At 38.9% G+C, this 17,029-nt stretch overlaps 1 protein-coding gene across 2 annotated transcripts in view; it reads left to right on the forward strand.

The window, feature by feature from the left end:
• lama5 (laminin, alpha 5) overlaps positions 1-17,029 on the forward strand; it is a 126,872-nt gene that overhangs the window by 49,480 nt on the left and 60,363 nt on the right. For both annotated transcript variants that reach the window (XM_023272901.3, XM_023272902.3), the window contains exons 5-7: positions 678-848; positions 1,490-1,587; positions 14,243-14,358. In XM_023272901.3, coding sequence (XP_023128669.2) covers positions 678-848; positions 1,490-1,587; positions 14,243-14,358 — 385 coding nt within the window. The remainder of the gene's footprint in view (positions 1-677; positions 849-1,489; positions 1,588-14,242; positions 14,359-17,029) is intronic.

Here is a 17,029-nt window from a genome sequence, read left to right on the forward strand (position 1 = left end):
ATCTTCTTCAGGCATAGCTTCTGGACCAGCATACATAGGACATAAATGCAATTAAAACAGGATAACAAGATGAAATAGTACTTCTATTTTGTGCTAGTCAGAAAATTCATCCTGCAGTCCTATAAAGTACAATGTAAAAAGCCCATATTCTAGCTCTAGCAGAAGCTGCTCTAGTGAGGACTGTGAGGAAGCTGCTCATTTGTTGTTTGAGTTTCAAACTAGCTGCTAGGCAAGCGTTATGCAAATATGCTACATGGTGAAGTAGATAAGTAACAGAAGAAAAGCCTACACGTATCATGAGGCATGTCAGGCAGGTAAGAAGCTGTGTTGTCTGTGGAAGAAAATATCTGCTATTGTTGTGGACTTTGTAAGTTTCCATATTTTTACATACACATAGAAGCAGCTACATAATATAACACACTTATGGAAAGGGGAAAAAAGACAAAAATCATGAAATGGGATCTTTCAATCGCAGTGCAGTTCTATAAGAGGCAGTAACAAGTTAAATGTAAAACATCATATTTAGAAAGTTACCTTGTTATGACATTGTACGTATTTTGTGATTTAGTATGTTTGATGTCATATCTCTGATGTTTGCTGCTCTTTATCAATTTCTGACGTTCATACTTTGACACCTGTCTGTTAACTGATGTTATACTTCCACCCACTTCTCCCAGATTGTAGTGTCTTTGGTGAACGGTCGCCCCGGAGCGATGAACTTCTCCTACTCTCCGGTGCTGAGGGAGTTTACAAAGGCCACCAACATCAGGCTTCGTTTCCTGAGAACGAACACGCTGCTGGGACACCTGATGGGCAAAGCGCTCCGTGACCCCACTGTCACCCGCAGGGTGAGGCAACACAGCAAACTAAAAACCTTATCCTCAATCAATTAGCACTATTGTCATGGTCTTATATTCATTTGTAATGAGTGACTGAAGGACAACAAAATGTCATTTTACATCTAAACATTATAGCTACATACCTAACCTTCTGCACCCTGTGGTGGCCTTCTCTCTTAAATCAGGTCAAACAGTATCTGTGAGTTCAATTTACTGTCAGACTCACTAATTGAGTCAACTGAATTTGTTCAGTGGAAGGAGGGAGGGTTGGAAAGGATATGCAAGGCTTTATATAGTCAAGGTTTGTTGGATAACAGGTTACTTGCTATCCTCAGCTTGTAGCCAAAACAGCCTCCATACGACCTCCAGGAGCCTCCATACGCCCTCGCACAAGCCTGAACATCTGAAGTACATGTAGCTCAAAGCTGAACTTAAGTGCAGTAAATGGATGAATGTACTTAGTTACTTTCCACCACTGTCTTCAATCTAAGCTAAGCTTCATATTTACCATACAGACATTAGATTGGTGTTGATCTTCTCATGCGACTGTAGGCCAGAAAACACATCTTCCAAAATGTGATACAGTTCCATAAAGTTTGAAAACGTATTGATGATCGCTGTTCATGTTGTGTGTTGTTGATTTCCTGCAGTACTACTACAGCATTAAAGACATCAGCATCGGAGGACGCTGTGTGTGTAACGGACATGCTGAGGCCTGCAATGCCAAGGACCCCAATGACCCCTACAAGTAAGAAACAAAGTTGTACCTTTGAAATTCACATATTCACACAAATACACACACAGAGAATCAGGGAATCAGACTACATTGTCATGACTCATACACTTGTGGCAAACTAACATAGTTACTGACTGGATTTGTTAGTGTGTCTGTTTGTTTGTGTGCTTGACTGCACTAAGATGAGAGGATGTCTTGGTAAACACGGCAGCTCATAAACATGATGAATCTTATTAAGGTGGCTTAAAGCTCTCTGCCTGCTCCGACACACATCCACCGACACACACTCAAACACACACTAGGCACTGCAAAAAGCCCGTTACAAAATTCATATCCCCGAGCTATGAGTCTGATCTGAAGCACAAGGGTTCAATTATTCTTGGCTGTGGTTTCACTCTGTTCCAGTGCCATCTGTGTTTTCACAGTGACATATACCTGCATGCCTGTAATGCAAATAAGATGCAAGATTTGTTACGACAAGTCCGACATGCTGGAAAAAGGAGAAGAGGGTAAAATCTGGCATTTGAATGAAGTGAAAACTAAGCTGCATTGAATAAAGAAGCACTAATCTGTAGGGCTGGGATGAATAGCAGTTTCTGGGCTCCGGATATTCGGCCCCAATTAATGACAAATGTCCAAATATTCGGTTTGGTTCAATGATGAAAATATTCGGATCTCAAAATAAATATTCGGATACCACTGTCACCACCGAATATTTGGAAATTCGGGTCCAGCCCTACCATTCTGCATCTTTTTTATATAAATAAATGTCTTTCATGACCAGAGATTTGATCAAGGTCCAGTGTCAAGTCAGTAGAAGTGTGTATGTAATATAAGAGATCATGTTACTGTCAGCAGTGTCAAATCTCAAGCAGAAAGCCAAAGTATCAACTTGATGTGTGACATTACTTTAAATCTCTGTCAGTGGAATTCTGCTTTTGAAAGGACAATAGCTATTGTTTTGTATTGAATTTAAACTAATTCTGTGTAAGTTTGCAAGTTCAAGCTTGCAAAAGCGTTGAAATTCTTTGTCCGAATGCTGAACAAATTCTGAAAATTTTGCTACAAATTCAATGACAGAACAAAATCTGAACAAAATTAAAATGGACCAAAGCCTTTAGTGTAAAACTCTGTTAATTATGTAACATGTTGGACCAGCTGAAGGTGTGTGAGAGATTGGGAATGAAGTTGTGTGAAAACTGTTATAAGCAGAGCTCTTTGACTGCATCTGCTGCAGCAATAATGGGCAGGTAGACATGTTGTTCTAACACCAGCTGATGTTATTTCTAATTCAGGCAGATTCAGTCCAGATGAAAGCATTCTATTCCATCCACATGATATATCAGGACACTACATTCTGAATTACAGCACACATATTTCCAGACATGACAATCTGGTGAGCCTGTAATGGCTTTATGTTTGTGCAATGCGGCGCAGAAGTATTAATTTTTACTGAGTCTTGTAAGTGCAAACCACTTGTTTTTGGCAAATTCATAAATGAAATATGTAGAATAAAGTGATTTTGATGAGATATAACAATTTTAAAGTTACATTTGGTGAAGTTTCCCCACCAAACAGCACGAGTTCTTCAAAGACCATTGGTAAGCTTTTATGGTTTCCGGCTCTGATAAATTGTGTAAATTTTAATATTTTGTTAAAGCGATGTTCTTTTCAAACCTCCCTGCAGGTTTCAGGCTTCAGAGAGTTAAATGTAAAGGAAGAGAAAAGGTGCAAACGTAAGCATCAACCTAATAAGAGACAAGGAGAAGGATGATGGGAAGACGTAGAAAATTGTTGTTTTTCTCAGTGCGTTCATGTAGTTTCATGGGAGAGAAACTGCTGAGATGCTCAGATGAGGAAGTAGGAGAGGAAGACTTATTCTCTGATTACAACCTGCATACAAATAAACTTCCCGTCCTTTGTTTATTTTTATTGTTGAGGTAAGAAAGACAAGACGGGGCTTGTTTTAATAGACATGGATATAGCGTTGGCTGTGTGTGAGGCAATTTCCAGATAAGTGTAGGTCTCAGAAGTGGAAGTGGGCAGTATGTGATTAATTTAATAGTACGTGTGAATGTGTGTTGCAGATGTGGACTGTATGAGCTGGTGTCTGTGCAGCTTACGCATGTGTGTAGCTCCCTGCAGGCGGTGGATTTTAAAATAAGCCATCATTACTCTGTCAAATTAGTCACATACAGTACACACACACACACAGAGAGAGAGAGACACACACACACACACACACACACACACACACACACACACACACACACACACACACACACACACACACACACACACACACACACACACACACACACAGAGACACACACACACACGAGCAGCCACATATCTGCCTGTTGGTTTTCCGTCTGTCTTATTCTTTGTGCATGTCCACACATGTAGTTTTGCTCTATATCACAGTTTTTTTCTTCTCTTACATATGGAAAAAAAAAAGAAGAAAAAAAAATCACACACGCATTACCACACACACACACACACACCTTTGTACAGACTTGTTGAAGGAATTTGGAGACAGTCTTGTGGAACGCCGGTGATGCAGCTCTTGTCACAAATCACTCTTGTTGTTGCACTTGAGTGATTTGGGAATTTGGGAGGAAAAGACGGATATTAGAGGGAGGAGAGGGAGACGGGGGAGGGATGGTGAGACAGTGTGATGTACATACAGTGGAAGCACATGCACTGCTGGTGGGACGCCTTTACACAGTGACCCCAACTTCCTGGAGATGTTTAAGCTGTGCTTTGATTGACAGTAGATAAAGAGGCACAGATGGCTCAATCTTCCCTTGTTAACCTGGAGGTCAGGATTTCTCCTGGGGTGGGTGTGAAAAAATACTATTTTGGATTTTTCTCAGATTGTTTTACTTGAATTTTAAGACTTTAACTGACAGTGACTTTCTTGATTTATTGGTTGTTTATTTCAGACTATAAAATCTACTTAAACAATTTCTTTGATTATTTATTTTACAAAAATTGAAAGAAACTTGAATCATGTACAGCATTTATTCAAGTGCGCACAAGTGTTTCCAGTGTTGGAAAAAGGTGGCTAGACATACAGATACTTTACTGCTTGCATTTTTAATGTTTCCATACTTGTCTCCTCTCAGCCTGCAGTTCAGCCAGAAAGTCCCTGAATTTTTGCCACCTGAGTTTGATTGCAGCTGAGTCAGTAATCATCTAAAGGTTGACTGAGATTATACACAATTTGGTGACTGCAAATGGTAATTGACACATAACAAAGTGTTCTTCATCAAATATTCTAGCTTATCACTTTTTCTGTCCAAAAACTGATGGGCAGTAAAAATTCTTCCTGTTTTTACAGTTTCTTGCTGCTCTAAATTATGGAATTTTGTAATTTTTGGAAAATAACATGCATTTTCAACATGTGTCTAAAGGTGTTACCAACACTGGAAAAAAAATGCTGACTCTACATACTTTTGATATTTTCCTACTTGCATCTTTAATATGTTTCTGTTGTTATGTCCTATCTTCTGTTTGTAAACAGTCTGCAGTTTGGCTGAAAACTCTCCAAATTTTTGTCACATGACTGTTGATCTGCACTCAGTCACTAATGGCTTAATAGTATTTTTTATTTTTTGGGTGATTTGTTTAAAGATAACTTGCCTTTCAAGCCTGCCAGTGAATTCGGGACTTCAGAGGGTTAAATATCCGTAAAAAAATGTTGAAATATGTTGGTGCTGATGGTGGATCGCAAGTAGGCAACACTGTGTTTTAATGGGCCACAAGCCAAAATAGTGATGAGGACGATGACAGAACATCAATTTTAAAGACTTTACCTCGGAAGAAACCACTGATACACCTACAACAGCAAAAAATGCAGGAATCCACTGATAAAAGTCAGATAAGGATGGAAGGATGTAAAGAAATAATGAAGAAAGAATGAAAAAAATGATGTTTGATGAATGAGATGGTAGAATCGTAAATGAAATGTGGAAGGAAAGATGGAGACAGAGAGATGGAATCCTTTAGTGAGTGAAAAATAACAGACAAATTAAAGAGCTAATTTGAAACAGACTCTTTTTATCCTTGCAATAGTAAATGTTACATTACTTCAACTCTATTAACAATCACTGTGAGTTAAGAAACTGTCCTGCACTTTCTTCCGTCATAATGCAGCCTGTGTTTTGTGGAATCTGAACTGCAAACTGTTGAGTGTCTCTGCAGTGCAGCTGCACATCGAACCGTTCAGTCACCTGCTGCCTTCAAACACAGAGCCGCAGTCATCAGAGCCGCTGTCATGTTTAACACACCTGCATGATAGAACAACGTTAAACAAAGTCGCGGGCTGATCTAAATTCTCAGATAAAGCCAAAGCTGGCTGCTGTACATTCCTTTGCTCTGACACAAACCAGACAGAGAACCTCCAAACTGCTTGATGAGGTCAGGAGGGATTTATTGGAATTCCTTAACCCATGTTCCCATCAATCAAACACCTGCCTGCGTGAAACAAGTGTAATGTAATCTGTGCTGTATTCTGCGTCCATTCTCGCAGTGTTTATTGATCTCATTTAAAGAGTCTTTTGAACATAAAATATAATCCACATTGCAGCAGATCAATCCAGAATCAGATCCTGCTCCACTCCTCTGTTTAAAATACCTCAATTCTGTCTGAATTGCATATTTATACCCACTGCAGGACCACAGCTATAACTGTTTAAATGCCAGTCACACAACAGAAGACTACTTTAAACTGTTTGAAAGGCATCATATCATAGTGATTGTTTTTTCCATTAAGGCATCATCATTCTTTTATGTGGTGAAATGCCCAGATGAGTCACAAATTAAACACTGTCTGTCTCTGGAAGCTCAGTCTAATCTTTGGTAATGACACACAGCTGTGCCTAAAGGTGAAATCCATGTAAGGCTGTTTTCTGCCTGTAATTTGTCTCTGATAAATGGAGCCTTCAGCTTGTGACAATTTTCAGCAAAGTATGTCTGGACTGTCGCTGATTTTAACACTGGAAAAATGACTGGGAACAAAAACAGCATGCAGCTTTTTCTTTTTTTTTTTATTGTTGAATGTGGAACAAGACATTAACCATGGCTCATTTCTATTCAAATGTCCCAGTAAGCCATAATCAGCGTGTCAGTGAGTTAGCATTGCACCAGGACCCTGAAACTGAAGCAGCTAAATGGAATTCAGCCATCATAGATTTTATTGTTTATTGCTGTGCTTTTCCTACTTTCAGGTGCATTATGAAGTGCACATACACCAGTCCAAAAGACACCGTTCAAAATAGAGTAGAGAAATCGCTTTAACAGAATTCATGTACTACATTCACTGAGGAATTTACTGTAGAACCGTAACACAGCAACTCTTTAACTACAGTTCCTTCCTCCTTTTCTTTAGTTATTGTACCAACACTTCCCTGACACCCATAGGAAAAGTCTGCTTTCTCTTGCCCAGGTTTATTCTCAATTACTATTAAATACGCACACATGCACAGGCTCCAGCTACGCTAATGAATAATCCAGATGTGGCCTCGCCTCTCAGAGCTGTGATCCTGAACTGAAGGTGATGCAGCAAAGTGAAACCAAATGGGGCTGAACCGAACAAACTCTGACCAAGCAGCCAGCTGGCAGCAATATGATAAAACATGATGTCTTATAAAGCTGTCCATGTTTTTTTAGTATCTCTCCATTGTCTAAACTTTATCACAAGCAAAATCTGGTCATTGCACCACTAATTTGGATTGTTTATAATTTTTTTAATGGCATCTGCACTGGCAACAACCACGCTGGAGGCATTACGCTTTCAGGTTGTCCATCCATCTGTCCCATTCTTGTGAACATAATATGTTTTGAACAACTGGAGGGAAAGTCTTTAAATATGGCACAAGTGTTTGTTTGGACTTGGAAGACGATGCGTTTAGATGTTGGTGGTCAATATGGTAATTATGACAAAATTTCACACACATGTCTAATATGTCTACATATCAAGGTTTTGCCCCACCGTAAACCAATAGGATATCGTTTTTCAAGATAATACACACTTTAAGTGTATTTAAGTGTATAGTGCATAGGCTTGATAATTAAATAGCTGAGCCTCTTCCGGTTTTTACTGTAGTGACTTGAGGAAGCGGTCAATTGCATTACAGGCAATTCCATGTTGGCAATCAAAGAGCATTCTTGGGGTTTGGCCAATGATGGGCCACCATGACAAAGGCTTCTGTGATTCTTAATGACCTCCAGCCAGAACTCATCAAACAGAGACAGCGTTTCTATATCCCAGTGTTCTGTGTAACAGAGCCAACTTAACGGTCCAAATCATGTTTCCGCTGACTAAAACAGCAACGGGGCAAAAGTCAACTGGGCTCATTTTGTTATACCAATGAATTAACTTCCAATTATTACTTATTAAAATTATTTAAAATTTGCATTTCTGAAGTCCTTTCACAAATTGTGCTCCCCCTTTACCTCTGTCAAACAAAGGTTCAGGTTTCGGTTAAAGCAGATGCTGATCAGTTAAAAAGTGTCTTGACCTCTTTGAGGTTAAATTGAGACTTCCTTAAATAGAATAACATAATGAGGTGATCACACCCATGAGGTCAAATCTGAACAGACATGGATGTAAAGTGCAAGTTGAACGATTGTTTGAACCATAATTCTAGTCATCTGTGTGATTATCTATGTAGAATTATCACAAACATCAATTCTATTCTACATATTTCGACATTGATTACACAATTTTTTAATTACAAAAAGCATCCCACCTCTTAAAGTTAAATACATAAGCTATGTACAGCACGAAACTTAAAGTAAATATATGCTAAATGTACCTTTACCTATCATACTTGTAATAATATATTTACTCATCTTAGAAAACCTGTGGTTACTTTTCCCGTTAAAGCTCCACATTGTTCACATGACGCCCACAATATAAACTCATTGTCCTCACAGAGAACATACTGCAAGTCACAGCATTCCATACAATTTACATAAATTCAAGCATTGCAGCAACACAGTACAGTGCATACAGTACTGTTGGTTTAATATTGCTGCCCAGTTCACTTTCAAAAGATGCCTATCAGTGTTCTTTATTACTGTAATCTTCTAAAAACCCTCTAATCCCACAAAAAGGGAATGAAGCCAGACTCCAGAAATTATCCACGTCCAGGAGGTACTGTGTATTTAGGTCGACTCTACTCTTTGTGGGCTACTCATCATCGCCCTATAGACACGTTTTGTTAAACTGCCATACATTCTCATGGTGGTATAAACACTTTCTGCAGTATATACATATAACTCAGCTTACCCTGAGGGCTCCAGAAAGACATTAAAGCTCACATACTCTGTGAAATCTGAACTGTATAATTAGAGCCTTTTGAACACCTTGGTGTATTCTGAAGTGGGTTGAATTACACATAATTATGTTTGGAAGATATATAAAATGTCAGACAAACTAGCTCTGCAACAAATTGTAGTGTCTGAGAATTTGTTTTAGGCTAGAAGTACCAGATTGGAGGCATTAATATAATATACCTGAACCAGTCATGCACTATAAATTGGTTCAGCTTACTTTAGTGGTGAAAACTCTCACTACATCATCTAAACTTTCCATTGTGAGCATTAAGCTGGTCTTAATTCTATAAGCAGCCTGTGGGAAAAGGAGAATTCATGCACATCACATTTTTCCTCTGCATGAGGCGACGCAGGTGAGTAGATAATTGAGTGTATGCATGACAGCAGATACAGTATATGTACATATATACACGTTTTCTTACCTCTTGTTCTCCAAAGGTGTTCCAAACACACGGTGCTCCACATCTGCCGTCTGAAACTACAAATATCTGCTCACATGTAACCTGACCCCTCAGAATCAGCAAGGTTTTTTGTACAATAACTTAAGTATATTGAATGAAACCATGTAATATTTTACCTTTATACTATGAGTATTTTCAGAGTTGCAAATACAGGAGAGACATGAAATTTTCAGGGCTGAAAAGCACATTTTATTTCTGCAATCAAATCAATATTACGCGCACTCCAGTTGTCACACTCTCAAGCCAAAATCTCATCAGCACAATTTTTTCTATAACCAGCTTCAAGCAACAATATTATGCAATGTGTCATAATTTTAAGAGCAAAAGTATGATAGTTTAATGCTTGTGACATAGAGAATAGAAAATGGCAGTGATACCCTGGATGTGTTCTCTGTCTTCTGACATAGGAAAAATGCATTTTGGGTCAACTTTTTGGGGTCATATTACCATGTGGGATAGGCGATTTATATAGATCAACCAAATACTGACATTTTGAGGACACAAAGTTACCATTCCTCAGTTAAACACTCAGCTGATTTCTTAGGCAGAACTCTGATGAGTCTCTGCAAGATACAGAATTAAACACAGATTGGGCCTTTTGTAAATTACTGTCAATTAAGAAATTCTTTTTGGCAGTGACGCCGACCTTTGACATTGGATCATCATGCCTATCTGAAGCTAATACTGAGTTTAACAAATCAAGTGAGTATTTTCCAGGCAGGTTACAAATGTGTTAGTGTAATATCACTTCCTGGTACATCAGCCAAACTTCATAAAAAGAGGAAAAGGGGGATTTTTTTTTTTTTTTGGTCTAATCAGATATTTTCAAATAAAATGTAAAATATATGGAAGAAAGCCTAATAACAATATTCAAATAATAATGCAGATAAATTCGAATTTTTTTTTTAAAGAAACCATATTTGCAGCATATGAACTGTACTTTTAATGCCTAACTATTCAGAATTTCAAATAAACATGAATCTCAAATTCAGCTTCATATTTCTGTGAGCAATGAACAGTAACAATCTTCAGTCATGGAGTTGTTGGTCCTCAACTAGCAATAAAAACCAGGAAGTAGTGAATTTGGGTGGAAACCCTCCATTGAAAGTCATTTCCTACAGTGCTTGAACGGAGCTGATTTGCAGCAAGGAAAGGAAAAAGGGATGGAGAGCCAGCGAGTTAGAGGAATGCACAAGGGAGAGTGAGTTGAGCTGAGAGTGTGAGAGAGAGATTGAATGAAAGGATCTGATAGTGAAGGTGAAAGCTGGAAACACAATCAAGCCTGTTGAAACACAACACATACACGTTATCAGCACAGGCCAGAACGCAAAAAAATACCTCCCCACCATCGAAAGGCCTTCATAAAAGACCTTCAGACATTTTGAACCCGAAAAAAATGGTTCTATTAAAACTGGATAGTTGTAGTGAATAACGTGATTATGTTGTGGTACAGGCTCATGTCAGAGGATGGGATATAATGAGCAGCAAGTGGACAGTCAGTGCCTGAAGTTGATGTGTTGGAAGCAGAAAAATTGGGCAGCGTAAGGATCTGAATTACTTTGATAAACTTTGATGGGAAGATGCCCAAGGCTCAGTGATACATATTAGGCTGGTATGTGTGGTCCAATAGACCAGTGGAGCCACTGCAGCAAAAACGGCTGAAAACCTTAATGCTGCTGTGATAGAAAGAAGACGCTGAGCATCACAGCTTGCTGTGTATGAGGCTGTGCAGCTGTAGACCAGTCATGATGACCCCTCTCCACCACAAATGACACCTACAGTACAATGGACCTATGGCTATCAGAGCTAGATCATGGAGGAAAGGAAGCAGGTGGCTTGGTCTGATGAATCATGTTTTCCTGTACAACATGTGGGGAGCTGGATGCACGTGCCATTTAACTAGGAAAGAGTTTGCAGCAGGATTGGAATACGGCAATCAGGTGGGAGCAGTGTGACACTCTGGGCATGTTAGAAACTTAAACACTGTTGCAGACCTTGTACACCCATTCATGGCAGCAGTATTCCCTGATGGCCTCTTTCGGCAGGATAATGCTTCCTGCCACGCTACAAGCATTATTCAGGACTAGTTCAAGGTGTTGACTTGACCTCCACATTCCCCAGATCATAATCCAATCGGGCCTTTGTGGGATGTGCTGGAAAAAAAGAGTCAGATCTACTGAGACCACACCTCATTTTAAAGTGTCTGCTCATAAAGTCCTGGAGCTTGATACCACAGGATACCCACAGAGGTCTGTGGAGTCCAGGCCTCAGTGGGTCAGAGCTGTTTGGTGTCACAAGGAGGAGCTACAAAATATTAAGCAGGTGGTTTTAATGGTTGTGGCTTAGTGGTTTAGATCCAAATTTGAAATAACACACTAACTCACAACTTGAAAAGCATGAGAAGAGCTGCTCTAACTTGGCTTTGTGGGCAAAATCAGGTATGATTGTGCAGCTGTATGTCTTATCTCTCACCTCAGTTTATTCAGGCACTTATTTTCAAAGCGGTTGCCAGGTTTTTCTCATATGAAACCCTGAAGTCAAACTGTGGGTTGTTCTATCAAGTGGTATGTTTGTCCAGGCAGGCACAAAAAGGTTTTTGCTCATATTTCAGTGGTAGAGAGGTTTTACAGTTGTCATCAGCTACTCTTATCAGGTGCAAAGTGCCTGACAAAACTGTCTTATTTCAAGATCCTTTCATTTTTTGGACCTTTTACTGTATCAAATGGTCTTCATCAGCAGATCAAAAAACCTGCAAAATAATTTGGATCAGTGCCTATTGACAAATACTTGTACTTAACTAAAGTAGGTGGGCAGTTAGTGTTCACATATGTCACCATTCTGTTCAAATGTTATGGACATTTTCAGGGCTTAACTCCATTAACTAAATATCTCAGTTTCTCTTTGCGCAATAACCAATAGATCTATTTCAGTCAAGCGAAATGATCTCCTTACATAACACCTTTCTGCTCTAGAGATTCGGGCAATATGTAGGCATCAAAGTTTGTTTGGTTATTTCCTTGATCTCCTTTAATGATAGGTCCCCAAGACAAAAGACAGCTTAAAAAAACATTAAGGTGCCCTTATAAACAATAATGCTGGGCTCAGACTAAAAGAGTTTTAAAATCTTACCAGATTTAGAAATCAGGTTGTTTCATAGGGTTAAACTTCACAGATATTCTCTTTAATCTCAGACATGCACACAACACTAAGATTGAAAAGCATTGGCACATCACACTTTCCGGGATATTATTAGGATTACCATGTCAGACAGACAGTTACCCACCTCATGTGATCTCATTGGGAAGCAGATATAAACAAAATGGAAGCTGTGGCCCAACAGCTTGCTGTAACGCTAATGATACTTTGCAGTGAGAAAAGCACAGAGCCTGAATGTTAAGTCTGTGTGCTGTTATGGAGTTTTAAGGTTAGGATCAGTAAACGCCTCACAATACCAACTAGTCTGGGCTAGCCATCACTTCTAATGTCCTGGACCAGATTTCTTCTCTGAATGTCAGGAGGCATGAAATAGGGTTGTTCAGCCCAGAACTCCTGTAGTGTGAACCTGTGTAGAGTTTGCTTCTTTTAATCATTTCAAGATCCCTACGTTTCTATTATAAATGCAGAGGGCCAAAGTCCTCAGTCAAACATATATTCAAAATCTTCTCTTACGCTAGGGGTGCCCTGATGAATTTTTTTTTTTGCCTCAGTCCAGAGTCATTTTGTATTTAGTATCTGTCAAAAGCAAGTCCCAATCTATTACCATTTTCATGTATAGTACACACTTCTCACTGTTAAACACTGTAGTGACCAGAGGAGATGGTCACTCTGACTATAGGCAGTTAATTTTGGCAAGCAGAGGGTGTTGTGGGGGTTTAGCTAGCAATGGGCCACCATGACAGAGACTTCTGTGACGTTTCATGGCCAGCCAGAGCTCATGTGTTTTAGACTGGTTGGGATCAACTAGGATAGCATTTCTATTTCTTCATGCCATATGTGACAGCTGGTTTTGCAGCCAAAATGATGTGCCTGTTGACTTAATCACCGTGTTTTACTTTTGTTTTTGAGAATGGATTAATAATGCAGTTGATTATTGACTAAGAAAAGTAATTAAAACCTGCATCTCTAGCATCCTGCTACAAAATGTGCTCTCTCTTTATAACATCTGTGTGACAGGAGATGTAGACAAACTGTCGTGCTCAGGTTTGTGCCAATATCGATCAGTTTATTATAATATTAGCACCTGTTGTTTCCCTGGAGCAGGAGTCGAAGGTTTGTGAGCAGCGAAATGATGGTATAAAACTAATGGAAAAGGACAGAAATAACACGTCGGGTGATTTTCAGAAGATTTTTTCCTTCCTTTTGATCACACTTCTCACTCCCGTGACTCCAGTCCTCTGTATTTGTCTCTGTTTGACCGGTTAAGAGGACTCAGAGATGAGAGAATAGCGTTAAGGGATTTTTTTTTCTCCCTCCCTGCTGGGGTTTGGCCACACTCTGCAGGCAACAAGTTTACAGACTAATCCGATTAAAAGCTGGGGTGAAGCAGTCAGCCTCAGTCAATGAAGGAGAAAGATTAACTCTTTCGTTGTTTGGGGGTCTATTTCCACTTTTGTCTGTTCTATTCACTCCTTTTTATTTGTTTCTTTCTTCCTCTCCCTCTCTGGGATGAGAGTCACAGCATAAGAGTGAAGGAATGTGAACTTCTGAGGAAAGTTCAAATGATGTTTTACCCTAAACACAATGGGCTGAGATAGGTACAAGTTTCTGCCTTTCGTGCGTCTGTGTGTGCTGAACTGTTTGGTTATGTCTCTATAGCTGTAGAAACGTTTTATTTTCTCACGTGTTGTTTTGATTGTTTACAGGTTACAGTGCGACTGTCAGCACAACACCTGCGGCGTGTCTTGTGACCAGTGTTGCCCCGGATACAACCAGTTACCATGGAAACCGGCCACGACCTACAGTGCCAACGAGTGTGAACGTGAGTGCGGCCTGATACTATGCACCGGCACACACAGAGTTTAATCACTGAACCCTGCAGAGGAATGTGTTTCATGTGTTGGTTCAACAGAATGAGTTGGCCTTAATTTAATGAAGCTGAACAGACACATGGGCTGCAGGGCTGCTGTTCGCTTTCTTCATAACTTTCACATTTCAGTGATGGACATTTGTGGTTCAGTGTTTAGGAATATGCCCAATGTATTTAGAAGATATGCATTTGTTTAATGGTATTTATTCATGCTGAATGAGCTCTCTCTACTTAAAGAGTCCTCCGGAATGGATCAGGCAATATTAAGATCTTTTTTCTTTACATTTTAATTTTAAACCATGCTTTTTGTTGCATGCTATTCTGTACTTTACTCACACTCAATCTTCCTTCAAAACAGCCTCTTTTTCATTTTTTTACTTTTGCCTTTTTGTTATTTTTTTCATAGTCTTTTCTTCTTCCTTGTTTGTAGGTCATGTTATTAGAAATAAAACAACATTATTGATCTGAAAAATTAAACTGAATTCTGGTTTAATTCCAGTTCTTAAAACTACGAGTAATTACTATAATAACAAACATCTTCATTTCTATAAATCCCTTTAGAACACAAGCTCAAAGGGTACTTTACAATAAAGAGCAACCACAAGACATTGAAGAAGAACAACAATGGGATATTTTTTAAAAATAAAATGCAATAGTAAAGAAAACATAAAGTATTAAATAGTGGAAAATAGACATTATTTTGTAATAATTTGTGTAATTCTCCTTTTTTATCATATACATACAGTATATATTGCATAGTAGGTTGATTTTAAACCAATTTTATGTTAGAACCTCAGTTGGAATGTGGAAATATTTTTTCTTTCTTTCTCATAATTCATTCATTGACTCCTAAAAACTGAAAAAGTAGAGTCAATACATTTGAAGGTTGAATATTGAATTGAGATGCAGTACTGTTGGAGTTAAGGTATAGTAAACTTAAAGTTCAAGCTTCCTCAAGTATTTCATCAAGATGATCAGCTAAAAGCTTTGATCCTGCCCGAAAACAATGTCTGACTGTTCCCTGTTTGAGTCTGTCGGGGTGAACTTGGTGTTATCATAACTCTGGTTATATTTACACACGAGAGCCATCTGTTATCAAAACTCTAGTTATATTTAACAAGGACCAACATGGGTATCACAATGGCAAAAAGTTCACTAAAGGTCAGCATGATATGAAGCAGAGGGAGCCACTTCCTGCAGTAGCACTACAGTAGTGTGGTCTAGGATGAGGCTGAGACTGCAGTGAGGAGTTTTTCACATGACGACGAGATCTAATGAAAGATGTGACAGATTAAAAGATTGTTGCGTTGTGTTATGGGAAGCGTTGGATCCAGTGTTTTTGGTGCTTAAGCCAAACTACAGAGCATAAGTCTGGATATTTCAGCTTCTTCTGCTTTGAGTTTGAGCATTTTTTTGTTTTGTTTTATGAAAGTGCAACATTAATAGCTGGAATATCCCGTTAGTCCTCTGTAGCCCCAGCAGTTTCTGGGTTTGTGGATGATTTTGTTTCTGTGCTTTCTGTGGAAAACACACAACCATGGCAAGTAGAGAGACGTCAGAAATGTCTTTTTATGCAGCTGACCAAAAAAATGAATTTAGAAAAGTTGAACTTCATTAATTTTTTTCATAAAAACCGAAAAAACCAACAACTGCAACAACAAAAAAAAACTTTGTTTAATCCCTGAATTTTTGTCACGTCGCAGTAGAGTCAATAATAGCTTCTATGTTATGCTAAGGAGAGCAGATTTTTTGGTTTTCTACAGAATCTCGTGAGACCCAACAGTTCATTTTAGGCAAATTTTTAAATTAGGAATGTAGAATAAAGGGGTTTTAATGAATTATCACAGTTTTAAGCCCTGATGTAGTTAAGTTTTCCAACCAAAACAGAGCATCAGAGAGTAACCTAAAGACAAACCGTTAAAAATGTGATGATTCTCTGTTTTTACAATGTCTGACTGATAAGTGGTGTGAAATTTGGCACTTTTGTAAAGACAGCATGTCTTTCAAGCTTGCCAGCAGGTTCAAATGGTTAATTGGTAACTTGCATTTTAAAGCCCAACTGTCTTCTGATTTATAGCTTCCAAAAGTACATTTTGACACATGTGGGGTTATCTGTAGGATCCTGCTGTTAGGCTGAGGATGAGGTTTGCACACAAACGACAACTCAGATACGAGCAATTCAAAATTAGCCCGAGGTGTGAGCATAAAGTAACAACAGTTATTATGATGCTATTTAAAAAACTGTAGCAGAACAGAAGCATCCTCCGTCATCCAGGGCAGAAGTAATCCACATAGGAAACCCACAAGCTGTCAGAAGATATGCATGTAATCAGCCTCAGACTCATAGAATTTCAGATCAGCTGAATGACTGCTCCTTTTTTTGGATTACTTCGAGAAAGGAAAAACTCAAATGTGCCTCAGCCTTGAGAAAAACACTCAGCACTATCAGGCTGCAGTCAGAGCTGGAGGATAAGGAGCGCTGGTTTATTCGGCCGGCACCTCTCAGGCGCTGAGAGTCAGATAAGAACAAAAAGCTATCAGGATTTCACTGGCTCTGTGTGAAGTGTAAAAGTTTGTCTGGGCTTTGAGCTCATGTTCTTCTTAAGTATACTGTTCTCTTTCT

Source organism: Amphiprion ocellaris, chromosome 8, assembly GCF_022539595.1.
Source record: "Amphiprion ocellaris isolate individual 3 ecotype Okinawa chromosome 8, ASM2253959v1, whole genome shotgun sequence".
In the NCBI taxonomy this organism is placed as follows: domain Eukaryota; kingdom Metazoa; phylum Chordata; class Actinopteri; family Pomacentridae; genus Amphiprion; species Amphiprion ocellaris.